Below are 26233 nucleotides of genomic sequence, written 5' to 3'. Positions count from 1 at the left end.
TACAGTGTCCCCGATGTAGCATTTGGACTTTTTGGTTGACCTCCTAGAGTCCTTCTCAGCTCCTGCCCTAGTCATTCATATCTTGGAGCAGTGTCCCAGAGCAATGTCACCCAGACTGCCTTCCTTAGCATCCATTTAGGAAATGGAAAGCTCACCACCCTTGCCCAGGAAAAGGCAGAAGTGCAGGTGTTGCCACCATGCCCTACTCCAGCCCTCCCACTGCTGCAGGCTACTCAAGTGGTGGTCAGGCACTCACCTCTTGTGTTTTTCAAGAACTTTCTTGGGTACTGTCCTGGTGGCAGCAGGACTGGGCCAGGAGTTTCTGCAGCTCAGCAGGGGTGGGGTGGTGTGTTTCAGATGATGGTCTTCTCTTCTGGGAAAAACTCCCATTTTTGAGTGGTTGTCTTGAGGTCCATATCCACCCCATTCCTCACAGGGAAGGGTAGGGGACATCATACTGGTTCCAACTGTTATGAATTTCCTTTTAGGAATCCTCCCTAATGAATCTCTGTGCTTCTCTCATGTATGCTATTGGGTGTGAAGGCTGACCAGTTTGGCTACTTCTTAGCAGCATCATGGGGCATATGTAACCCACAAAACTTGGCTTAGAGGCTGTATTCAAAATTCTGGGCAGTAGAATAGTTCATTCCACATTCTATAAATGTGAATGAGGTGGTAAAAAGAATGACTGGCTTAAAAAATAATCCATCAGCTAGTAGAGTGAGAAGTGAACTCAGTTCCTTTCAGTTCCACGTCGGAGGCCAGTGACTGCAAATATTCTCCGGGTTCTTCATTTCCTGTTGTCCTCACCCTGGCCACCAAGACACATCTGCTGTCCAGAAGCCCATTAAACCAACTCTGACTTCCCTCCCATTCCAGAATGTGTCTAGCCCACACTGGGGACTTTTTCCCGAGAGCTTGCATCAGAGGCTCGGAAGGGTAACAGATGAGTATTTTATTAAGAACCTTATGGAATGCCTTATCTGCCAATGGTGACATTTTCAGGTTCAAAGGGCAATCTGTTGGAGAAGATAGCACTGAACATTCCAAATTCTAACTGCATCAAATTTGACGAGTCCCTGAGTTATTTTCTTATAGTGCCTTGCATACAGGAAAAACTTTTGTCTTGAAATTTTGATTGATGTTCTTCTCTGTTTCTAGTGCATATGACAACAGACCTCCTCTCCATGTGTAACCACAATAAAGAAATGTTTTTAATGTTAAAGTAATTTGCCACAAATAGATGAGAAAAGGCTGACTTGAAGTAAGATTTAATTATTTCTATTTTTATGTCTCATTATTTCCCCTACGAAGCTGGTAGATAAAAACAGTGGTCATTTTAGATAAAAGGCATTTTCTTCTTCAGATTCTCTCTAAAAGTGGCTTCTGGCTAGAATGCAAATCACATTCCTCTCTGGAGAATGGCATACTGTTGGCCACTTGGGAATCAATCAACAGTTCCTGCTCTACCCCCATTTAAAAAAAATGCCTTTTTGTCTTTTACAAGGAGAGTTAGGTAAACAGACTATTTTCTTAAATCTTTGGTTTGTGTTTTTTTCCCCCAGAGGAAGGCATAATCACATGCTGATGAAAAATATCAGCACCTGCAAACGTGGGATTAGGATGAGGGCTATAAGCCACCAGCAGGCACAGGTGAACCACCTGGCAACAAAGGGCCTGTTTAAACCTCAACAAAGGGAAAAAGAGCAAGATTTTTCTTTGTAGATCTTTGGCTTTTCCTTCTACTTTGGTGCTAGTTTTTACCATGGTCTAGTGGATTGTCTTGACCACGTGTCCCTATGAAGCAACAGGATGGGGTGGCGAAAGACCTCAAAACCCTGGGTTCACCCTGGCTGGTGTGCCTCAGTGGATTGAGTGCTGGTCTGTAAACCAAAGGGTCATGGGTTTGATTCCCGATCAGGGTGCATGCCTGGGTTGCAGGCCAGGTCCCCAGTGGGCTGTAGCAGGAGAGTCAACCACACACTGATGTTTCTCTCCCTGTCTTTCTCCTTCCCTTCCCCTCTGTCTAAAAATAAATAAATGAAATCTTTAAAAAAACAACACAAAACAAAACCCTGGGTTCAAGGCCGGACTGGCTAATTACTTGCCACGGGCATATTGCCTAAATTCTCTGAATATCTATTTCTTCATTAGAAGAAAAATCTGTTCTCCCAACCTCAAAAAAGCTCAAGATGTGTCAAATAAACCTATGTAAATAAAAATATGTAAAAGTTCTGTGTAAACTCTTAAACCCTACCCAACTCTGTGACAGGGACACTGCACAAGGACAAGGTGTTAGGAAAGGGGGAGCAGGTTACTGCTGCAGCCACCTGGGGGCTGAATTCCTATTGCTGGTCACCTGCTTGGCTTCCTGTGGTTCTGACAATAGAAAAAAACCTCCTCCACCTGACCTACAGGCCCTGAAAGATATGGCTCCTTCCTAACTCACCAGCTTTGCCTTATATGTTTTTTCTCTCTAAAATTGCTATCCATCCCTTAGCTGTTAGCCAATTATCACATCCTTAGGGTACCCATTCATGACTCCCTGACAAGGGTAAATTTTTCCTATTGTATGATCTTATAGAACCATGTTCCTTTCCAAATTTATAAAGTTTGTCACAGTTACAATTTCCATCTAAGTGATTTCACATTATTATTTGTCTCCCCTATTTGCCTATCCGAGGAGCAGAGATAAATTTTGTCTTACCCTTGATCCCTGGTTTCTAGCACAATGCCTGGCATGTTAGGTGCTAAAAAGATATTTGTTAAATGTGTGAATAAATGATCAGATGAATGAATGATGAACTTGGTCCTTCTTGGATCCAGGAATAACTTGGATATATGAGCCTCACCCTAGATTGAAACTTTGGCCAAAGAGCTTTGAAACTTTATTGAGAAGGGGTAGATGATAAAATAAGCATTGGAACCAGAGAACGCCAGAATACAACATTGATGCAAACCACCCTTTACACTCAGAAATTTATTTACCCAAGAGTCATGTGGATCTGTGTATGGCAACTGGATATACACAAAAGGTCAAACTTAAAAGGGAAAGGAGCTCTCTGGAAAAACCGCGACTCCTACTCCAGGCAAAAATGTAAGAGTTGCTGAGGATGAAGTTGTATGGGGCAGAGTTGTTGCCTCAGAGAAAAAAGAAAGGTTAATTTTCTAAGGAGGGACTTGGCCTGGACTATGCTGGCAAACTTGTTTATTCTTGTTTTGGGTGTGTGTGTGTGTATTTTTGCTTGAGCAGCAGCTATGTTGCCAGGGCTCTGTCAGAGCTGTTTTATAGGGAAGCTAGACGCGTCTAAGCACAAGCAATGGGGAGCTCTGAGCTGAGCTGGCAAGGGACAGCACCCAACAAGGGAGGGAGGAGTCTCAGTTCTGCAAGCAATCCAGCGGGCATCCGAACTGGGAGAAGGGGACGTTGGGGAGCCATCACGCTTAGTTTTTCTCTCCCTTTGTGGGATTGCCAACAGGGTTGATGGCGACTCTTTTCCATCCAATTAAGGGAGTGGGGGACAGAAGGTAGGAGAGGGGCAGGGTGGATAGTGCAGGGTGGTCTCTGCGGACAGACGGGGATTCATGCGCAAGTACGAGGAGGGAAACGTGGCGTGGGCCAGAAAAGGCACCAGGCCCGGTGGCGCAGGTGTAGGTGCGACAAGCAAAGGCACTCGGGTCATTGTTGGGAAAGGAACTTAATTTATAGCCACAGGCTGATAAGGTCTGCTGGCATTTGGGTTGAAAGTTAAGGGTTTATAACATGATTTTTTTATGGTAAAAGACATTTATGAAGGCGGTTTTGGGGCACAGCCACTGTGGGATAGCCAATTGGTCTTGGTTTACCCCGGACTTTCCCAGTTTTCACACTAAAAGTGCCCAGTTCTGGGCAAACCAGGATGGCTGATCACCCGACCACACTCACAGGTTCTCTTTCTTACCTTCATACTGGGGAGGCAGGACAGACCACTGCAGTCTCATAACAAAGCAGAAATAAGAGTATGTCTTTGGGATGATAAGTATCTACAAAGCACCAAAGGTATATTGTGAAACTCCCTATTAAATTGTTTTCCTAATGCTGAAAATGGACACAAGGAAGGCTCCTATCTTAATGTGCTATTTTAAGCCAATAATTCATTTTCATTCGCCAAGGCATATTTTTTTTTGATTTTCTAGTTATATATACAATGACTATTCACACTAGATTTTTCTATGAGGGGTTAAATTTTATAATATATTTTCCTTAGTAACAAAGAATCAAATATATAATTAATGTTATGAGTTTAAAAGCATTTTATATAAATAAATTCTAATCAGAGAAACCTGCCTGTTAGAAACTCTGACTTGATTTTTCATTCTGAAATGAAGGACACTGTATCACAAAGATAGCCAAACCCTTAACAAACAAGACAGTGACCACCACCCCCAAAATGAGGCAAGCAAATCCAGAGTGATGAAGGGTTAGGAAAGGAAAGGATTCTACTGATATTCCTTTACTCCAGAGGTTCATTGGCAGACATTAGTCCTAGATGAACAGATTCCTAGATCTTGGTGTTAGATGGAAGGAGCCATCAAACTCCTTTGCTGGAGCACGATGTGGTTGGCTGTAGGACCAGTCACCTGGGGAAAGGGCACATCTTTTCCCAGGCAGGTGGAGCAGATGAGGAGTAACCCACCAAGAGCCAGGAAAATACCGGCAGCCCATCCCAAGTAGAGGGCATCTCCAAACTCCCACCGAGGTACAATCTCAGGGATGCTGTCATCCCAGAAGTCTTGGATTGTGGCATAGGCCACCCAGGAGACTGGAAAGAGGGTAGTGGCTGAAGCTGATGCCTCCAAAGTCCCTCCTAGGATGCAAAGCCGCCTCTTAAATACCCATCTGATCCTGTGAAACTGGCAGCATTCAGACCCAAAGACAGAGAGCAGAAGCCCCAATAATCCCAGCCCATGGGAGGCCACCATGAGGATGCGGGATACCTGGAGTTCCTGGGGCAGAGACAAGAAGGACTCAAAGGCCTGGCACACAGTGGCAACTTCCTCCTGATTCACGCAGACCTCCCAAAGGCCCATGATCCAGGTCTCCATTTCGTTCAGATCCAGGCTGAGAGTCTTCCACTGAGGCAGGGCAGTGGTAACACAGGAGCAGACCCAGCCCAGGAGAGAGAGGAGCAGTCCCCCGAGCTGGGCTTTCCCACGGACACTCCAGGCCATGGTTGCTCCTACCACAGAGGCAGAAAGAAAAAGAGGCTAGGTGTCTCAGTGACTGGTTAGCGGGGAGGACTTTTGGGAGGGATGAGTGGAAGGTCTTTTACATTTGGAGAGGGCTTCTGTTTCAGTTCCCCAGGCAGCAGCTGAAGCAGGTGCCAGGAGCTCCGCAATGTTTGAGTTTAGGGGCAGTGCCCAAGATCAGATGTGGGTGTGGATTCTGGGGGAGGGTCCCAAGAGAGGCAAAAAGCCAGACAGTGAGATATCGATATATATTTAATGAGAAAATTCATAAACTTCTGGTTAAAATCACTCCCCAGTTTTGAGATGACAAGTATGAAGTTCTGGGAATATACATTAATGTATGCTCTCTGGAGGGCAGCATAACTTCATGGTTCATACTGTCAAATACAGGCATGCTTTGACCCGTATGCAACCTCCAGGAACGTACCCTAATTTACTGTGAAAATACACAGATATTTATGAAATGTCCACTGAAATATTGTTAATAATTATACATTTTGTTTAATTCTGGGCAGCAATTTTAAAGTGATATAGAAGCAATTTTAATGACATGAAAAATGTTTTTGTTATGTTGTTAACTGAGAAAAGCAGGTGACCAAACAGTATATAGAATACAATTTCACTTTCATAAAAAGTGCATTTGTATGCACATTTATGTGGATGTCTATATTTCTATATAGCATATACCACAAATGCAAATATCTATATTTATATCTCTATATGTCATATATCACAAAATGTTAACCCTGGTTATTTTAGTGAAAGAATTATGGGTAGTTTTTATTTCCTTATTTGTGCTTGTCTGTTTTATAAATTTATCATTTAGTATTTTTATAAGGAGAAAAAATTTAAAAATTCCCCAATCCAAGGAACCCACCCAGACCCAGAATGTACCGAAGGGAAGTCTCCCTCCCTAGTCCCCTGCTGCCGCTAGGACAGCACCTGCAAACAGGTGGCTGTCACACCAGCCTCCATCCCTACCTGTTGCTACTGCCAAGAGGCAGGTTCCAACAGGAAAAGAAATAATTAGCATTTACTGTGTGTGGCTAAAAGCCAGACTTTGGTTAGATATTTTATCCTTATTTAATTTTCACACCACTATTGTAAGATCCATGTTAGGTAAGTTGACAAGGTTCCCCAACAGATAAGCAACAGACCCGACTCCTGAGCCAGGTGGCTGGGACTGTGATATGTCATGTGGTCTCCAGGCTGCAACAGTGATTCCTCCTGCACTGCACCTGCAAGCGGCTGACACAGCACGCTGGTGAGGGTTAATCTTTATGGCAAAACACAGAAGAAAATTGGGATTTAGTATGTTAAAGATATAAATGTTGATCAATGTATTCCCCTAGTCATATTTAACTTACTGATTACCCTGTGGTACACTAGGAGGTGAAAACAGAGGGGTGGGACAGTTAGCAAGGAGAAAGCAGCATTCTGATTATTTACATGATGTCTCAATACCTAAGCAGTCTGATGAGATTATCAGTGGTGGGAGGGTGGAGGGAGACAAGGAAAATTACCTGGAATGTTCTTTTTTATTTTGTTTTATTATAGGAAAATTTCAAACATATACAAAAGTAGAGTAAATGAAATGAAGAAATATCATGTCCTATCACCCCTTCCAAAATTATCCACTCCTACCAATCTGGTTTCATCCATACTTGCATCCATTCCCTATCCCCCGCTTCGTACTCTTTTGAAGCAAATGGGATGTTCTTCAAATCATTGGGTCCTTCTGCCGCTCTTATAACAACCACAGGTTCTAATTAACACAATGGCAAAATGCACATACTTGGAAACACTGTCAGTTGGTGCTATATACACATCCAGATTTGTGTTTGATACTTTCTCCTGAAGACAGCCATGCCTCATGTGTGCGAGCCATAATGGTCAGGGGAAATCCTTTCAGATGTTGCTCCTTATTTCCTTGACTTTCCTTTAAGAGCCCTTTCTTGATGATTTCTGAAGATCTGTGAGTTGGGAGACATATAAACCATGATAAGTATGAATTACGAAGGAGGTCAGGTTAGTGAGGAAAAACAGAACCTAGTCATCTGTTAATTTTTTAATTTATTCACATATCCATTCAAACTTACATGCATTGACTGTGTGTAGCAATCTCACTCCATTCCAGATGGCCTTTCTTCCCTTGCCTTAGTCTAACTCTGTCTCTTCCCTGCCTTTTCTTGGAACCCTGAGGAATGGTCCTTAGTTCATCCAGTGGCCCTGGAGGGGGGGGGGGAGCTTCTGTAGTTGTGTTTGTGGTTACCAGTGGATCTGTTTCCTAGAGGAAGATCCCAGAACCTCAACCTCATAGTAACACCGTCTTCCATTCTCAGTTCAGATTCCTTCCTACTGTGAAACCTCCATGATTTAATCAGAGACAGGAGCTCCTCCTCTGCCCTTTGTACCTTTCTCAGTGGTGGATTAAGTTTCAAGGCCTGTTAGTTGCCCTGGTTCAGGTACCTTCCAAGCCCTGTACCTAATTTTGTACAATACTTGTTTTTTTATATTCTCTTCTTCAAAGAGTCCTCCTCCTTCCAGCAACTGTATAAGATTTAGGTCCCACAAAATATGGATCCATCTCTCATCTACCTCCAAAATAGTAGTGATCATATTTTCCTGGGATTATTTATTCACATATTTTGGATTCCCAGCCTAGCACAATGTCTGCCATATAGTAGTTGCTCAACAAATATGTAATACATGTTTTCAGGAACTTTGTCTTCAGGTCCTTCTTTCTCACTGTGAGAAAGGATAGTAAGAAGCTAGGAAAATGCATGGGCAAGTGGAATAGGGAAACTGAGACAAGAAAATTAAACAAGGCCAAACAGTTTGAGCAATTCAAAGCCAGCTGGTAAATTGAAAGACCTTATCTCCCCTAACCAAGGACACTTGAAAGCAAATGGTTTATACCTCTCCTCCTTAACCAGAGAATACATGGTTCCATAAGCCATAAACCACAGGTGCCAGGGAAAAGAGGAATGCTACTGCAAACGGAGAAATAAGACCAGAACAAAGGGATCCATGGAGCTTGGGAAGAAACTGCAGGACTCCTTTTTAGCTCCCCTCCCCTTAATCCCAAGAGAAAGGGCACGTCTTTGCTCTCCCTAGGAATTTCCTCTTCCAGATTCCCACGTTTCCCCTTTTATTGACTTGCTTCTGAAAGTTCAATGGGAAGCTGGATGTTAGAGTTTTTACCTGCCACCTTCTTAGATTGCTGGCCTCTGATATTAATAAAAGCACAGTTATAATCCAATCATTGTCTCTGCTTTTTGGCTGAGCAGTGATAGGCAGCCTGAGCCTCAGACTTGGTTGCCCTCTGGTTTCAACTGGGCATTTATTATTAGCAGTATTTAGAATTCAAAGTGAGACTGTCGTGTCTGCCCAATAGAAGTTGATTTGGTTTTCTATGGAGAGGAGCTTCCTAGGATGTTATGACTGTCCTTTGTGCTTCCTGTTTCAACCTCCATTTCATTTCCTTTGCTATGTCACAGGAAGCTGCCCTTGCCTCACTAGAATAAGCAGATTGTCCCACAGACACTTAAAATTGACAAGAACCTTAGGATCAGCATCTGCTTGGGGTCAACCCTCAAAGAAAAATTTTAAAAAATTAAAGATAACATTTTAATTAAAGCAGTACATAGTTTTTTTTTGCAGAAGAACAGAAAATTAGAATAATTTGGTATACATCTTTACTTCTATATGTGTATTTATATGTTTTTTTTAAAAAGGAATCATACTGTACATATGTTGTGATCATCTTTCAGTATGTAACATATTTAAATAGTGAAGCCATTTTAAAAGCTTATCATAAAATTGATTTATATTCTGATCAAAAGTGCTGAATATCTTGTTCTAGTCCACACAATGCTGTTATTGGTACCTAGATAATAAAAACATACAATGTGTTATGTAGATGTAATATATGTATAGTTATATGTACAAGAGTGTAGTATACATGTATGTATGTGTATACATGTAATATAATTATGCAGTATAAAACAGCAAGTATAGGCAAACACTTATAAGGAGGTGATGCCACTTCTTCGCACAACCCTAGAGGGCACTATTCATTTAGATTTTCATGGTGAATGCGGCCCATTAGAGTGAGTGTTTAATGAAGAAACTTCAAGATAGGCGTGTCAAGTCTTCTTGGCTAGATACATGTCATAGATATGTATTTTGAAATTTAGAAAAGTTCAATTAGGACTGGTCTGGAAAAAGTATCCTCAACAGCTCCTGAAGAAAACGCGTTTGCCAAGTTTGCCAACTACCAGACGCCGTGGAGAGTTCACGCCGGAAGAGTGGCGGTGCCTGCTGGGAGTTGTAGTGCAGCTGTTGCTCTACGTGCGGCGGTCTCGAGCCCGCGAGACTTCATTTCCCGGCAGGCCGTGGTCGGAGGCTGCTGGCGGGACTGGAGCTGCCGCGCTGGCTCCGGGGGAGTAAACCTGTGTCCCTTAGTTTCTGTCGTGGCGATGGCTTCGTTCGTGACGGAAATTCTGGCACACTCGGGGAGTCTGGAGAAGGAGGATCTGGGAACTCGGATCAGCCATCTGACCCGGCGAGTGGAGGAGATCAAGGTGCGGGCGGGACAGCCATTGGATGACTGAAATGGGATGCGGGATCCTTGTGTGACGGGACGGGGCAGAGAGGACGCTAAGAGCAGACAGAGTGGGTCCCAGTAGAGTTAGGTGGGGGCTGGGGGCGAAGAATAAGGGGCGGGAAGTCTGTGGGTAGAGGAGGGAGCTCGGAGGGGAGCTCATCAGGGTTGGGGACCGAGGAGGCCTGGAACGGTGGAAAGGAAGGGGTGGTGGCTGGGGGAATGTTGGGGAGACCTGGCGTAGGGGAAGAGGAGAGAGACTGAGGAGACGCGCAGAGCCGGGAGCTGGGATTGGAAGGTGTCCAGGGAGGGAGCACTTGAGAGGGACAGAAATGAGGACAGAACTCCTCCCCATCCGTGAGGACTTGTTTCCTCCGTCCACTCCTCTAGTACAGTTTGTGGATGAATATAATAGCTTTGGGAGGATTGTACCATCCTCCTCCCCGAAACTTCTCTTGTTAAAACCAATCGGTAGGCTTATTAAACTCTCTTCTGCATTTTCCAGGCTGTTGAAGCAGTGCTGAGTGTTGAAAACATGTGAATGGCACTTGTATGGACCCTGTTTTGAGATTGATACAGAAACAGAAGGCACAGAGCCCCACACAGTTCCTTTTGTACTGCTACTATTACCTTGCCAGTATTTGCCCACATCTTTGTTGCTTTCCTTTAAAATTGGGTGTATCGCGTATGTCTGAATTTAAGGAAGCAGGTTTGACATTGTGCCATAAAGGCACAAAATGGTTTTATTTTACAAAAATAGTTCCCGAAATTTTAAGTATTTATATCATTGGCATCTCTTCTTTAACATGGCTTTAGAATTTTTCACCACTTTTATATGATGGAGTGAGGACCGATTATTAATCTGTAGCATGGCTCCTTTCTATGTGTTGGGGACCTGACTTACCCTTTCTCATGGTTTTCTTTTCCCAGCTTGAATCTTCAGCCAATTGATAACTACTTTCTGTACTGCAGCAGGCCCACTTTTTTTTTTCCTGGTTGTCAGGTTTTGCATATGTTGCCATTTCTTCATATATTACCTGTAGTATTTTTACCTATTTTTCAAGTTCCATCTTAAATGTTTCCTGCATGAAAAATATCCCCATTTCCCCTCAGGCAGAAGTGATGTCTTTCTCGGTTGTCCTGGAGGACATTAATTCTCTTGTTCTATTACATTTCTGTATTTTGATTACTTAAGTGTATACTGTCTTCCCCACCTAAAAGGGACTTATTTCTGGGCAAGCATAATTTATTCTTGTATCTTCCAAAGCATTGACTAATTCAGTGAAAAGTATTCCATAACTTGTTTATTAAATTATTTTGAATTAAAGGAGATGAAACTCATCAATTTAGGATTATAGAATTAGGCCTTAAATTTTACAAGCAAGAAGATAGAAATTCATAAATTGAATGAGGCTACAGATTATGGATTTAATTTATCCATTTTTTTTTCTATTAGATATATGCTTTAATTTGGTGGCTATAATCTGAGCTGATAATAGTTCAACATGAGAACATCTGGCTTTGCCTTTTTCTTTTCCAGCACTTGTATAACTCTTGGGCACTGTTGGGATTTGTTGATCATTGACTCTTTGCACCCTAATAATGTTATGGGACTTTTAACAGTCGGAGAAATGTGTTTTTCAAAGAAACCCGTTGCCTTGGAGGGAAAGTGAATGGGTGTGGTGACTGGCAAGAAGGCTCCAACATGGAAGATGTGTATTTTTAACCGAGCTCCCAACACCTCTTTGATATTTTTCTGTCTTATAGGGTGAGGTGTGCAGTATGATCAGCAAGAAGTACAGTGAATTCCTGCCTAGCATGCAGAGTGCACAGGACCTGGTTGCCCAAGTGGACAAGCTATCTGATGATATTGATCTGCTGAAATCCAGGATAGAGAGTGAGGTAAGAATAGTTTGTTATATTGAGTAGGTTTGTAGGGAGGCAGTAAAACTTCCTAATTCCTAAGATAATTCATTTCTGTACAACTTTTCAAGGCCTCACGTTTTTTATCGGTAAATGGAAGTTGAATTAGATGAATTTAGGGTGATTTTCAACTTTAAAATAGGAATTTTTTTCAGAAATATAATTAAAAAGTTTTCTTTTTATGGTAACATTTCATTTTTAGCTATAATGTCTTGCATTTGACTAGGACTTTATAAATTTAAAGAAGTCTCAGGATTTTTTTGTCTTCATAATAAAATAAAAACAGATGAAGCTTAGATTGGATCATTTGGCTTCTTGCCTTGCCACTTCTTAGTTTAAAATATTTGAATCTCTTAATGGCCAGCATTCTCTTCTATCTGCAGCTGGCCTTAACACATTCACACTTTGGTGCAGTCTTTGTCTTTTGACCCTATCCTGGGAAATTGGCTTGGTTTGCCAATGACAGACACTCTGCTTCCTGTATAAAGCCACTTTTCCTGGACACACAGAATCCTTGCCCATTTTGTACTGTGTCACTTTGGGACTATTGCTTGCTAAAGTTCTTTCGAAAGTCTAGCCGGTTTTAAGAATGTTTACTGTGTTTGCCAGAGTTCTGACATCACAAGAAGAAGTAAGCCAGTCTGGAAACAAATGTTTGCTTTATAATTTTAAAAACATTTTTCACTTCTATTACCTCACCAAGATTTTCCCCTGCAGTTTCCTTTTAAGAAAAACTGGCAGTTGAAAGAAATCAAACCGATACCAGAGGTTTAAATACAGTCTAATCTTAGGTATCTTCTATAACTATTTCTAAGTTATCACTTAGAGCCCATTGACCTCCAAAATCAGGATGCTGCGATAACCTAAAAGGTCCTTAAGAAAAGACGCCAGCCAACTCTTTTCTCTTTGATAGTCACCAAAGAAGGAAAGTGAATAGATGTGTTTTCAAAAGTTCTTTATAGAACTTGAATCACGAGTGGGGAAACCACTAGTTTACCTAGAAAAATCTATTTAATAGCCAGTTTACCACTTATTCTGATTAGAGGTTTTAATAAAAATAAATCCGTTATTCTACAACTTTGGCATAGTTCCAGTAATATTTTCAGTATGTGTTTGTTTGATCAATAAGTCAATAGTGCAGTCTTAGACTATATTTTTAGACTATACTGGTCTGCAACCAGAGATTAATTGGCTTTGTACCTTTTGCTGGCCAGATTATGGCTAGTGAAATTTACTCACTTCTGTTTGTTGTATTTTGAAAAGCAGCTGGTCTAGATGAGAAGATCCAGGCCTGAACTCCATACCATTTGAAGAACAGTGAAAGAAGCTAAGGGTGTTTAGCCTTAGTAAGAAACACTTTCAAGATTTGAAGCCCTATTGCATGGGAGAGGGATTCAAATTTATGGCTAGAGAAGAATTAGATTCAGTAGGTGAATATTGGGGTTTATTCAGTATTTGGTGTATTTATTGAACATCTACAAGGTGCCAGATACTGTGATAGTTGCAGAACTAGACAGTTTTTTTATTTTAAAATGTGAATTGTATGCCTGCTATAGATAAGTAAAATAGTGCGATGCATACTAAATAGGAATAATCCAGTTAGAGAGAGGGGATGTAGCTAAGGGTGGTTTTCTATAGGAAATAGTGTCTGAACCAGAACCTGGAGTGGTAGATAATTAGGTAGAACAGGAAGGTAGACTGTTTTAGTTAGGCAGAGGGGACAGCATTGCAGAGGCATGGAGGTAGTAGAGAGCTGTTACTTTTGGAGAGCTGCAAGTATTCCATCTGACTATGCTTAGAGAGTACGGTGGGAAGGAACATGAGCTGAGATTAGAAAGCTAAGCAAGGACCTTGTGTATCAGTTGAAGTAGTATGTTTGTTGTCTTGATGGGACTGTGGAAGCAGTGGAGGATTTTAAGCAAGGAGTGACATCAGATTTGAATTTTAGGAATCCCATTTTGCTTGCAGTTTAAGACAGGACATGAGGGAAATGGGAGTGGGAAATGAGAAAACAAAGTAATCAGGTAAGACCAGATGGTGACCTGCTGTAAAGTCAGTGGCAATGGGGATGGAAGAGTGGACAAATCCTAGTGACATTTAAGAGATTGGGACTTTTGATATGGGGAGTGAAAGATGGGGAATCAAGGATAAATGGGGAACTTGGTCATTGATGTGCCATTCATTGAAGTAGAGAATCTAAAGAAGGAGTAGGTTTTTGTAGGGGAGATGAGTTTAAATATGAGTTACCTAAGGGATATGCAAATAAAACTGCACAGTTGGCTTGTATTAAGATGGAGGGTAGACTGTTGGAGAGACAGAGAGAGAGAGAGAGAGAGAGAGAGAGAGAGAGAGAGAAAGAAAGAGAGAGAAAGAGAGAAAGAAAGAAAGTGAGGGAGCAGGATTAAACAAACTTGAAATGCAATGGCTCAAACAAGAAAAATTTTTTTAAAAGATTTTATTTTTAGAGAGAGGGGAAGGGAGGGGAAAAGAGAAACATCAATATGAGAAGGAAACATCGATCTCTTGCATGCCCCCTACCGGAGACCTGGCCCACAACCCAGGCATCAAATCTGCCCTGACTGGGAATCAAACCGGCGATTTTGGTTCCTGGTAGGGTGCTCAAACCACTGAGCCACATCAGTCAGGAGAGAGAAATTTTTTAAAAAAATTATAGTAGTCTAGGCTAGCAGGCTGATTCTAAAACCTAGGGCCTAGCTACTCTAGTAGTCTGTGTCAAGAACTTTGAAGGGGGTCTGAAGTTTTAACCTATTTGCAAGTAAGCAGGTTGGCTTGCCACTGTTTCATGGATATGGTTAGAAGCCATGAGACTCCTTGATTGTCAGGTGAAGGACAGTTTATTATTCACAGCAGTAGCCAGAGTATGAGCATGTTTGCAGGATCCTGAGCCCCAGTTCTTGAAGGGCAGTGTGTAGTGGATTACATTACAGAAGAGAACTAAGTTTAGGGAACCTGAATCTCCTATAATGGGTAGGTAGTAAGCATGCCTGCTTTTTGCTTTGGAGGGAAACATCATCTCTTTTCCAAGTTGTTTTTACTTCACAAACATCCTTGAACAGATAGTCTAGACCTAAAGACAGTTACTGCTTCCCTTGCAAGTGACCCCTAAAGAATTGTCTTCCAGTAGTGTAGAGCAACAGAATTGGCAGCTTCTGGTGGGTTGTTGGAAACAGAGGCTCTCAGGCCCATCCCAGATCTACTGAGTCAGGATCTGCATTTTAATATGGTTCACCAAGTGTTATGTATGTACTTTACAGTTTGAGAAGCACTACTCTAGGATTTTGTTGTTGTTTGCGTGGTTGAAGTTGATCTTTTCCTTATGTGCAGATTATAGCTGGAAGTTAAGGGCAAAGAGAACACCAGAGGAGGCACATACATTTTCTTAAGATCCAGACTTGGAAATGGTGCACAGCACTTCTGCTTATATTCCACTGGTAACCTCTTAGACAAATGGTCACAGCCAATTGTGAAGGATGCTAGAACATTTAGTCAGTTGGGTAGCCATGTGCTGTAACTGTGGAAGAGTGGGAGTGAACGGCTTGCACAGCACCCCATCCATACACATGTTTGGAAGTTAGAGAAATGATGTGGACTTGAGAGAGCCTGCCACTGTTTCATGGATGCTGTGTGAAACCATGAGACTCCTTGGGTGTGCGATGAAGGACAGTTTATTATTCAGAATACAAATTGAAGCCATGGGAATGAGTGAAGTTGCCCAGAGAGAATGTATAGAGCAGTGTTTCTGAACCTAGGCACTGTTGATATTTGGGGCTGGTTAATTCTTTGTTGTGGGACCTATCCTGTACATTGTAAGATGTTTAGCAGTATCCCTGATCTCTACTCACTAGATGCCAGAACTCTCAGTTTTGACAAGCCAAAATGTCTCCAGACATTGCCAAATGTCCTTGGATGGAGACAGGGCAAAAAAAAGGTTTTTTTGAGAACCACTGGTTCAGAGTAAGCAGGCCAGGGAGAAAGGAATATCAATATGTATGAAGTAGCCAGAGGGGTAATGAAGTTTGCAAAAGAAAGTGAGAAGGAATGACTAAAGGAAAGGAGGAAAGATCAGTAGAGAATGGTGTCATAGAACTAAGAGAAGGAAAGTAACAGTGTACTGATAGATAGTTAAAATGGGTGATACATGCTTTGGATTTAGCAGTAAGGAGTTGATTGGCATCAACTATTTTAGAATAGTTTTGGTGTAATGGTGGGGATAGAAACCAGATCACTGTGGGGTTATAGAGTGAATGAGAGGCGAGAAAATCAAAACAGTGAGTATGGATCACTCTTACAAGAAACTTGTTTGTGACAAGGAGGAATGAAATAAGGTAGCTACTAAGCAATAGGATGGTTACTAAGGTGAAGGAAATTTTTTCTTAAAGATGTGGGAAATTTTAACATATTTGATCTGATGGGAGGAGCCATGCTTTTGTAGGTATTGTAGGTAATCAATATTTGTATATATTTCATGAATGAAGGATGAAATAGGGAAAGGTAAAGATATACAGAGGAAAGGAAATAATCGATATTGCAAAGTCCCTGAAAGATTGAGACAGAATGGAAGGTGGATTCTGACTCATCATAAGAAAATCTTCTTAATAGAGCTGTGGTAACTGTGGAATGAGTTGGCATTGGGGATACCATTCTAGTAATCTAGGTGGATGGGCTCTCTAATGATTGATAACGGTTTAAACTAAGAATAGATGGTGACACAAGGATATTATGTTATGGGCATTCCAATGGGCATTATGGGGATGGGCATTCCTGCATAGGATAAGGGTTTGGACTAAGTGGACCACTTAAGTTCTCTTCCTACTACATTCCGATCTTAACCAACATTTAAATTTCAACATGAGTTATATTCATCTAATAAAGCCTATTGATTAGCTATGAATGTTTTATTTCTTTAAAAATTTTTTTCGAACCAAGATGGCGGCATAGGTAGCCAGCCACACTGCACCTCCTCGCACAACCAGAACTGACAGAGAATCGAACGGCAAGGGGGACCAACACCAAGGAAATAAAAAATAAACATTCATCCAGACCGGTAGGAGGGGCGGAGACAGGCACCTGGGTGGAGAGGACTCAGGTGGCTGTGGTGGGACTGAGACTGGCACGGTGTGGGATGAATGGAGCAGGCAGTCCCAGCACTAGCAGACCCTGCGGCCCCACATTTGCACAGATAAACCCAGAGGGCCGGACTCAGAGTGGTGGAGAGTGGGGCAGGCAGAGTGGCGGGTAGCACCCTGCGGCCCCACATTCGCACACAGATAAACCAGACGAACAGCGGGGAGCGAAGCAGACCACGCAACCCAGGGCTCCAGCTTGGGGAAATAAAGCCTCAAAACTCTGATTGAAAGCGCCTGTGGGGGTTGGGGCAGCAGCAGGAGAGACTCCCAGCCTCACGGGAGAGGTTGTTGGAGAGACCCACAGGGGCCTGGGGTGTGCACAGGCCCACCCACTCGGGAACCAGCACCAGAGGGGCCCAGTTTGATTGTGGGTATCGGAGTGAAAGATTGAAATCTGGAGGAGAGTGAAGAGGGCGCCATTGCTCCCTCTCGGCCCCTCCCCCACGTACCTCTTCAAAGCACAGCAACCAGCGTTACCCCGCCCCGATGAACACCTAAGACTCTGCCCCTTAAAGTAACAGACGTGCCAAGACAAAAAAAAAAAAAATGGCCCAAATGACAGAACACTTCAAAGCTCCAGAAAAAATACAACTAAGCGACAAGGAGATAGCCAGCCTATCAGATGCACAGTTCAAAACACTGGTTATCAAGATGCTCACAGAATTGGTTGAATCTGTTCGAAAACCAGATGAAAAAATGAAGCCTATGCTAAGAGAAACAAAGGAAAATGTACAGGGAACCAATAGTGATGGGAAGGAAACTGGGACTCAAATCAACACTGTGGGCCAGAAGGAAGAAAGAAACATCCAACCAGAAAAGAATGAAGAAACAAGAATTCAAAAAAATGAGGAGAGGCTTAGGAACCTCCAGGACATCTTGAAACGTTCCAACCTCCGAATTGTAGGGGTGCCAGAAGGAGAAGAGGAAGAACAAAAAATTGAAAACTTATTTGAACAAGTAATGAAGGAGAACTTCCCTAATCTGGCAAAGGAAATAGACTTCTGGGAAGTCCAGGAAGCTCAGAGAGTCCCAAAGAAGCTGGACCCAAGGAGGAACACACCAAGGCACATCATAATTACATTACCCAAGATTAAATGCAAGGACATACACTGAAGATTACTGTATCCAGCAAAGCTATCATTTAGAATGGAAGAAGGGAAGATAAAGTGCTTCTCAGATAAGGTCAAGTTAAAGAAGTTCATCATCACTAAGCCTTTATTATATGAAATGTTAAAGGGAGTTACCTAAGAAAAAGAAGATCAAAAATAGGAACAGTAAGAATGACAGCAAACTCACAGTTATTAACGACCACACCTAAAACAAAAACAAGAGCAAACTAGGCAAACAACTAGAACAGGAACAGAACCATAGAGATGGAGATCACATGGAGGGTTGTCAATAGGGGAGTGGGAGGGGGAGAGGGGGGTAAAGGTACAGAGAATAAGTAGCATAGATGATAGGTGGAAAATAGACAGGGGGAGGGCAAGAATAGTGTAGGAAATGTAGAAGCCAAAGAACTTATAAGTATGACCCATGGACATGAACTATAGGGGGGGAATGTGGGAGGGAGGGGGTGGGCAGGATGGAGTGGAGTGTCGGGGGGAAATGGGACAACTGTAATAGCATAATCAATAAATATATTAAAAAATGTTTTTTCAATTAATTTTTAGAGAGAGGAAGGGAGGGAGAAAGAGAGGGGGAGAAACATCAGTGTGTAGTTGCCTCTCACATGCCACCTACTGGGGGCTTGGCCCACAACCTAGGCATGTGCCCAGACTGGGAATCGAACCAGCGACCCTTTGGTTCACAGGCCATCACTCAATCCACTGAGCCACACCAGCCAGGGTTGAATGTTTTATTTCTTAAATATAGTATAGCTTAAATGTATATTTGTCTTTGATGTGTGAACTAGGTCCGCCGGGATCTTCATGTATCAACTGCTGAATTTACAGACTTGAAACAACAGTTGGAAAGAGACTCAGTAGTCCTTAGTCTGCTTAAACAGCTACAAGAGGTTAGTAACTTCAAGTCAAACTTTAGTGTTTTGGTGGTGAGAAAGGTTCTTTTTTCTCCCATTGGTCTCATTATTAAATGTGTATCCCTTGACTACATGGTATTTTTCATAATTTAAAAACAAACAGACAGACTTGAAGTAATAGGATGTATAAAATAAAATACCTAATAACTATACTTATCTTTTCAGTTTTCTACAGCTATTGAAGAATATACTTGTGCATTAGCAGAGAAGAAGTATGTCACTGCTGCTCGACATCTAGAAGAGGTATTAAATGCTTTTTCCAAAGCATGAACAATTAGTACTATTCTTGTTTTTAGTAAATTTTGTGTTCCATATATTATCAGTATATAAATGTATTTTAATTGCCCTGAGTCCAGAAGGAATGTTTAACAATGATTCCATTTCACTACCAGGCACAGAAATACTTGAAGTTATTAAAAGCCAGAAAATGCTTTGATTTAAAAATCTTGAAATCTCTTAGCATGGAGCTCACGATACAAAAACAGAACATACTTTATCACCTTGGCGAAGAGTGGCAGAAGCTGATTGTATGGAAGTGCCCACCATCAAAAGGTGCTGCTGACCTCAGGTGGACTGCTTTGCTTAATCTGCCTGAACCAATTTGACCTCAGAATATATTCTAAACATTTTGTATTAAGGTTTCATTTATTAACCTTGCAAGTCTATATTGAGTTCTCATATTAGGTGAAATGCTTGTTAGGACTGATTCATCTGGGTCTCTAAAGTGTCCTCACTTTATTTCCCTTTCATCTGTCTTTCTGTTCTTTCAGTAAGAAGGAGCAGAGAAGAGTGAAGATGATTGAGTGGGTGGGGGTCTGTGTGGTGAAGGGTATGACAAGAGATGTGGTAGCAATTTAAGACCATACAGAGTCTCCAGTGGGATAGTAGGATGATCCGTTCCCCACAGGCCTAATCCCAACAGTTTATCGTGGGTAGAAAGCTTAAAGAATCTGTTCAGGTGTTCTCTCTCTTGCTGAGGAGAGAAGACATGGGATCGATAAGACGGGTTTGGCTCAATTTTTCTCAGTCCTTGGGGTAAAATGGTGACAATCATGAGATGGGGGTGTTTTGCAAGATGAAGAAATAGGGTAACTCTGGCCCTGGCATTTATTTATACTACTTAGCTCTTGGTCTGCCTGCCACCCATGCCTGAGCCCTCTTTGATGTCTTGTTTACACAGAATGAGTAACCCCCTGAGAATATATGTAGAAGACATGCAATTAAACCTGTTACATGTAATTTCCAACACTGAATCTTGAAATTTAGTCTTTTCCATGGAAACCTCACAGTCTCTCCTTGTTCCCTTTTCAATATCCACTTTGGCCTCCTAATTACATATGTATGTGTACACACACACAAACTTACATGTGTATATTAGATATTTGAAAGGAAATAATCTGGAAAATTTAAAATTCTACTTCCAGGCAGACTGTAAAATTATGAGAAGATGGCAGATATATTCTTTGTTATAACACACCCTTCCTGTTAAGCTTGTTTGGCAGGCTGTTCTCTACTTGGTAAGAAAGAACAAAAAAGAGCAGGTCTTAAGTGAAACTAGGGTTTTTCATTTCTTGCCTTCATTTAGTGTTTCAATACATATTTAATAAACATTTATTGTAGGCATGTCATCTTGCTTTTGCACTTAGTTTGAACATGCTAAAAAAAGTAATTTCCTGTTTTAAAGTGATGGCAAGGACATAGTTAATATTTGATTGCATTGGAAGTGTATTGTAATAAAACATATTTAGGAATATCAGTAGAGAATGGGCTGTGAAGAATAGAAGTGGGACTATCTTGTTTTGCTGAGATAGCTGATATTTCTTTCTCTTTTCCTTAGATACCAGCAGCTTGGAATCTTGCCTGCAAACAGAACTTCATTTATGCACTGGACAATCTCACAATGAAGAGAAGACTCCTGTGCCACCAACCAGTTCTATCCTCTTGGCATTATCTATTCTTGGAGAGCTACATACTAAACTTAAATTATTTGGTAAGGCACACTACATGTTTCATTTACAAAGGGATGACAGTAAAAAATTATAGAATATTCTCTGGATAACATTGATGATGAAACATAGGGTTTGGCCTCATGATTCATCATCAAGTGGAATTGTCATAAATATTAGTCTTTTTGCTATGGGCTTAGATACTTTTCTTTCCTTTTTAAACTAGCTGCTGCTGTTTATCTGACTTCTTGAATAATTAAAAATTTTGTAGACAATCTGGGAAACTTCCATGGGAAATCCTGCAGTATATAGTGTGTGGTGTGTAATGTCATGATATATGTATTTTTTAAATTAATTTTAGAGAAAGAGGGAGGGAGAGAAAGAGAAACATCAGTTTGTTGTTGCACTTATTTATGCATTCTTTGGTTGATTCTTGTGTGTGCTCTGACCAGGGATGGAACCCGCAAACCTTGGTGTATCAGGATGATGCTCCAACCAACTTAGCTACCCAGCCAGGGCATGATATATATATATATATCTTTTGTTGTTGTTGTTAGATTGAAAGATCTTTTGTTTTTGATAGGCTTTTACATAAAAGTTTCTTCTAGTGATTTTTGATGAGTGTTCATGTAATTTTTCAGGTCAGATGTTGCTGAAGTATATCCTTAGGCCTCTGGCATCTTGCCCTTCTCTTTTTGCTGTGGTAGAAAGCCAGCCTAATATCATTATCATTCGTTTTGAATCTATGATGACTGACTTGGAACATCCGTCACCATCTGAAGTTTTTGCAAAGGTCAAGCTGGTTCTGGAAGTGCTCCAGAAACATCTTCTCGGTGTGTATCTCCAAGGCAGTGCTTTTATATTTTGTAAAAAGTCATTATGGTTTTTGAAAGTAAATATTATTTCAAAGTAGATAAAAATGCCCATGATCTGAATGTACAGAGGATCAAAGGTGAGTAGGTTATGTCATGGGAACAAAGTAGTTACCTTCTTATTTCTTGGTCTACTTGGTATTCCTTCTCTGCCCTGTATTGACAAGTAGGGTTAACGGTGGTACCTCAGATTCTGTATTTGTAATGTTTAGTTGAATTCTAGGATGCCCTTCTCTCACTTAATTTCTAGTAAACCTCACATTTTGGGACTCTTGCTCTTACTATAGGAGAAACAGGAATGAACTAAGAGCTATTTTACATATTTCAGTGGCAAAGTACCTTAATCTGACATAGACTAGATTTAACATAGGAAATTAATTACATCCAACTCAAACCATCGTTTAGATCTTTATATATTCACATTTGAAATAGCCAGTTTCTATGTTGCTTAAATCATTTTTTGGTTGTCATACTATTAAAAGTAAAGTTTCTTCTGGTGTTTTATTTCAATGTTGGGTTTTTTTTTGTTTGTTTGACTTCTCTTTGCTTTTCTTAGTTGTATATTTAATAGTCAGATCAAGTGTTCTTGCTGTGGAGAAAATAAAATAGAAATTCTGCTACAGTTCATATGCTTTCCTGGCAGCCATGTAGTTTATTTAGGGAATAAATGTGCAAGGAATGCTTTCTAATTTTGAGAGTAGCAGAGAAGAAAAAAATCTTAAGGCTTGTATAAATTACCAAAATCAAGGGTGGTTTTTTTGTTGCTTCACTTAGGGAGATAATACACTTTTATTTTTATTAGATATAAGCACAGTGGTAAACAAAAAATATCTAGATTAGAAGGAACCTGAGAAGTGATTTAATCCAAATATCTCTCTGCTTAAATCTCCTCTGTAACACTCAATTGGCCATATAACCAAGCTGAGCACCTTAGTGAGAGTCACTTCCTCTGAAGGCATTTTATCCTACCTCTGGGCATCTTTGAGTGCTATGAAGTTTTTGTTTGTTTTTAAATCATGTCTTCTGTCTCTATTAAATACTATTACCAAAATCCCCATTTTACAAAATTAAATCTTTAGGGTAGTTGTTTAAAAAATTATTGAAATATATTGTCCTGTAATGTCTGCTTTATTGAGGCTATTTCTTCTGTATGGAGCTATATAGACCAAGTCTAATTTCTATTACACATGATAGACTTTAAAATTCTTTACAGTAGCTGTTATTTCCCCTCTATCTTATCACCAATATAAACATCCTTTTTATTTTAATAATAGAGTTTTAAGTTCTCCTTACATTCATTGATGATCTGTGAATATATTCCATGTTTTTCTGTGATCCTCTTATTAAAGTGTAGTGTTCGAAACAGAACAAGGATTCTAGGTCTAGTCTGAGCCAAATCATAATACTGTGGGAGCATTTATGCTCTCATTCTCAGTTCCATGGTTCTTGTAGTAGAGCCAAAGGCTATTATTTCACAGTTAACTCATTGAGCTTAATGTAATGTAAATCCTGTGCCATACACAGTGCAAATTGCTGCTTTTTCATGTACTACTTGTACTTGATGTTTTTGGAGTTAGCATTAATCTTTGCTAAATTTTACTTGATACAATTTTGCACTGTATTTACTATTCTTTCTTCTTCATTTGAGTGCGTAAATGATAACCATGTTTTCTTTTTTTTTTTTTAAGATTTTATTTATTTTTAGAGACAGGGGAAAGGAAGGGGAGAGAGAGAAAGAGAAACTACAGTGTATAGTTGCCTCTCTTATGCCCCCAACTGGGAACCTGGCCCACAACCCAGGCATGTGCCCTGACCAGGAATTGAACTGGTGACCTTTCAGTTTGCAGGCTGCCATTCAGTCCACTGAGCCACACCAGCCAGGGCAATAACCATGTTTTCTTATAGTTCAGTCTAAGTCAGTGATGGTACTGTTGCCTGGAATAGGGCCAGAGGGGACAGGTGATTTGGGGAATTCCAGTAGAAACCGCTTTACAGTTTGACACTGGTTCATTAAATTAATTAGTACTCAACCTCTTACTTTATTTGTAAGTTTCCTTAGTACCTAGGATATTCAGAAGAGCAGTGTTGCTAGGAGCTCTTCTAATAATATCTTTATGCATTTTAGGCTTTAGTTTCCCCTTCTGGCTCAGAGAACATTGCCTTTGGCAAAGAAGAGAATGGCAAGGCAGGAGTTTAGGAATTCTGTGTTTTCTTTGATATTCATCAAGCATCATTCCCTTCATCTTCTTGCTCTAAATGTAACCTGAAGATACTTAGAGTCCTTAGTTCTTGGTGGAATACTCTACTTTTTTTGGATTTTAGTTATTCTGAAATTTCATAAAGGCTTTTACCTATCCTTTTACATTTGAATATGTACTTTTTCTCTTTCAGATTTTCTTTATTATTACACTTCATTATACCAACAATAAAGGAGCTTTTAAAAGAGGAGAATGAAAAATCTTTTGGAAAGAATTTGGCAAATGTATAAAAAGCTGTAAAATGTTTGTATCTTTTAAGCTAGGATTTCAGCTTCTAGAATTTGGCCCTAGAAGTCTGAAATACATAAAACCATTTATGTATAAAGATGTTCATTACAATGTTATTTATAATACTGAAATACTGGAAGGTAATGAAATCTTAAATAATAGGGAAATGATTAAGTAAATTAATTATATAGTAGGCTACTTTGCATAGTTATATTATACTTTATTGCTTTTTTTTTAAAGGTAAAGATGAGTTTTAAAATTAATTGCTTTTAAAAAGCCAGCAATAAGCATTGTCTTAAGGGATTAAAAACTATTTCCATTAAAATCAGTTATGTCAGTAATGTACACTATCGTAAATATGCTTTGACTTTGTTTTAGGTGTTACGGCTGGTTCAAAGAAGAGAAAATAAAATGAATATAATATTAAAATAAAGAGAAGAGATTATTTTACTTGTAAATGATATATACCTAGAAAATCAAGACTCTTCTAAAACTTATATAATTAAGAAATTTACTAAGTTGTCTAGATACAATGTAAATATATAAAAACTGATAACCTTTCTCTAAACTAGTAGTAATCAGGTATAAAGTATAAAGATATTTATAATGACAACAAACTCTATAAAATTCTTAAATGTTAGTAAGACAGGAGAGTATATATGAAAGAAAAACCGTAAAACTTATTTGAGGTCATAAAATAAGACCTGAATAAAAGGGAGGCTGTCTTGGAGTAGGAAAAACAGTTCCATAAAATTGTCAATTCATTCCAAAATAACATATAAATTTAATACATTTCCAGTCAGATCCTGTTATATATTTTTCAAACTGGAAAGATGACTCTAAAGCTTACATCAAAAATATATTTGTGAGTATTGCTAATATTTGAAAAACATTAGTGGGTGGATTTTATATTTGAAACTATGTTTTTGGCATAAGAAGATCAGTGGAATGAAAAAGAGTCCAAAGTAGAGCCAAGAATAAATGAGAACTTAACATTTGGTCAAAGTCACATTTCAGTTTAGGGGACAGATATTTTCTGTAATAATGGTACTAGAAAATTGGCTTATGTATATGGAATAAAACAAAGTGGATTCCTGCTTCATACTTCATACAGAAATAAATTCCAGATGAATTAAAGCTCTGTGTGCAAAAAATAAAACAATAAAAATGTTAGAAGTAAATTCAGAGGTCTTTAATAGTCTTAGGAAGCTCAGAATGCATAAAGGAAAGAACTGACAAATTTGCCTGATGTAAATGTTAAATTCTGTATGGCAAAGAGTACCATAAACAAAGTTAAATGACACTAGTGTACTGGGAGAAAACATTTGCAATACATTGGACAGACAAGGAGTTAACGTATAGATTTTTAAAAAATAAAAAACAGAAAAATGGGCAAAAATATAAATAGGCAATTCATGGAAGAAAAGATGCAATTTGTTAATAAAAATGTGTCACTTAGCTTTGTTAGTAGGGCAGTGGAAATCATACTATCAAAGTAGAACTTTTCATCCTTAGAGTTGACAGAATTAAAAGATCTATGTAAGACCCTTCTGATGAGAGATTCGTGGAAAGGTAGTCTGCTTTTTTGAGTTATTAGAAAGCACTCTGAAGCTATATAATAAAATTTAAAACATGCATTCCTTTGATCCAAGTATCTCACTTTTTCATTTGTTACAGAAGTGATATCAACAGTATATATGTTTGTATGTGTGAGTAGTGTATACACTTGCACACTGGAATGTGCATTGTTTGAGGAATGGGTGTGTAATGTATGGTTGAGCCATTCTGTGGGATATTATGCAGCTATTAAAAAGAAATGAAGTACAGCTAGATATATTAACCTGACAGAGGTCCATGATCGGTTTTTCAGTGATAAAAGTTAAGTGTAAAATCTGCGAGGTGAAGCCATTTTTATTAAAAAGAAAGCAGCCCCTTATATGAGTAATGTATTAGTTAGAGCTGCCGTAACAAAATACCACAGGCTGG

At 39.9% G+C, this 26233-nt stretch overlaps 2 protein-coding genes across 2 annotated transcripts in view; one reads left to right on the top strand and one right to left on the bottom strand.

The window, feature by feature from the left end:
- Positions 1–4151: 4151 nt before the first annotated feature.
- On the bottom strand, positions 4152–5301 carry CLDN25 (claudin 25). Its single transcript, XM_024570708.3, has one exon. The coding sequence runs from the start codon at positions 5209–5211 to the stop codon at positions 4555–4557; it is 657 nt and encodes a 218-aa protein (XP_024426476.1). The 5' UTR covers positions 5212–5301; the 3' UTR covers positions 4152–4554.
- A 4322-nt stretch (positions 5302–9623) lies between these two features.
- ZW10 (zw10 kinetochore protein) overlaps positions 9624–26233 on the top strand; it is a 36876-nt gene continuing 20266 nt past the window's right edge. The window contains exons 1-7 of the mRNA XM_024570881.4: positions 9624–9815; positions 11603–11737; positions 18818–18919; positions 19109–19186; positions 19336–19495; positions 20781–20933; positions 21531–21722. Of these exons, the coding sequence (XP_024426649.2) occupies positions 9711–9815; positions 11603–11737; positions 18818–18919; positions 19109–19186; positions 19336–19495; positions 20781–20933; positions 21531–21722 (925 nt within the window). The 5' untranslated portion in view covers positions 9624–9710. The remainder of the gene's footprint in view (positions 9816–11602; positions 11738–18817; positions 18920–19108; positions 19187–19335; positions 19496–20780; positions 20934–21530; positions 21723–26233) is intronic.

This window comes from Desmodus rotundus, chromosome 5, assembly GCF_022682495.2.
Source record: "Desmodus rotundus isolate HL8 chromosome 5, HLdesRot8A.1, whole genome shotgun sequence".
Taxonomy (NCBI): Eukaryota; Metazoa; Chordata; class Mammalia; order Chiroptera; family Phyllostomidae; genus Desmodus; species Desmodus rotundus.
The sequence above is the reverse complement of the archived record's forward strand: the minus strand, read 5'-3'. Positions and strand labels throughout refer to the sequence as shown.

What these genes read in the sequence shown, in the direction of transcription:
- CLDN25 (XM_024570708.3), bottom strand. Translation starts at nt 5,211, where the DNA reads ATGGCCTGGAGTGTCCGTGGGAAAGCCCAGCTCGGGGGACTGCTCCTC.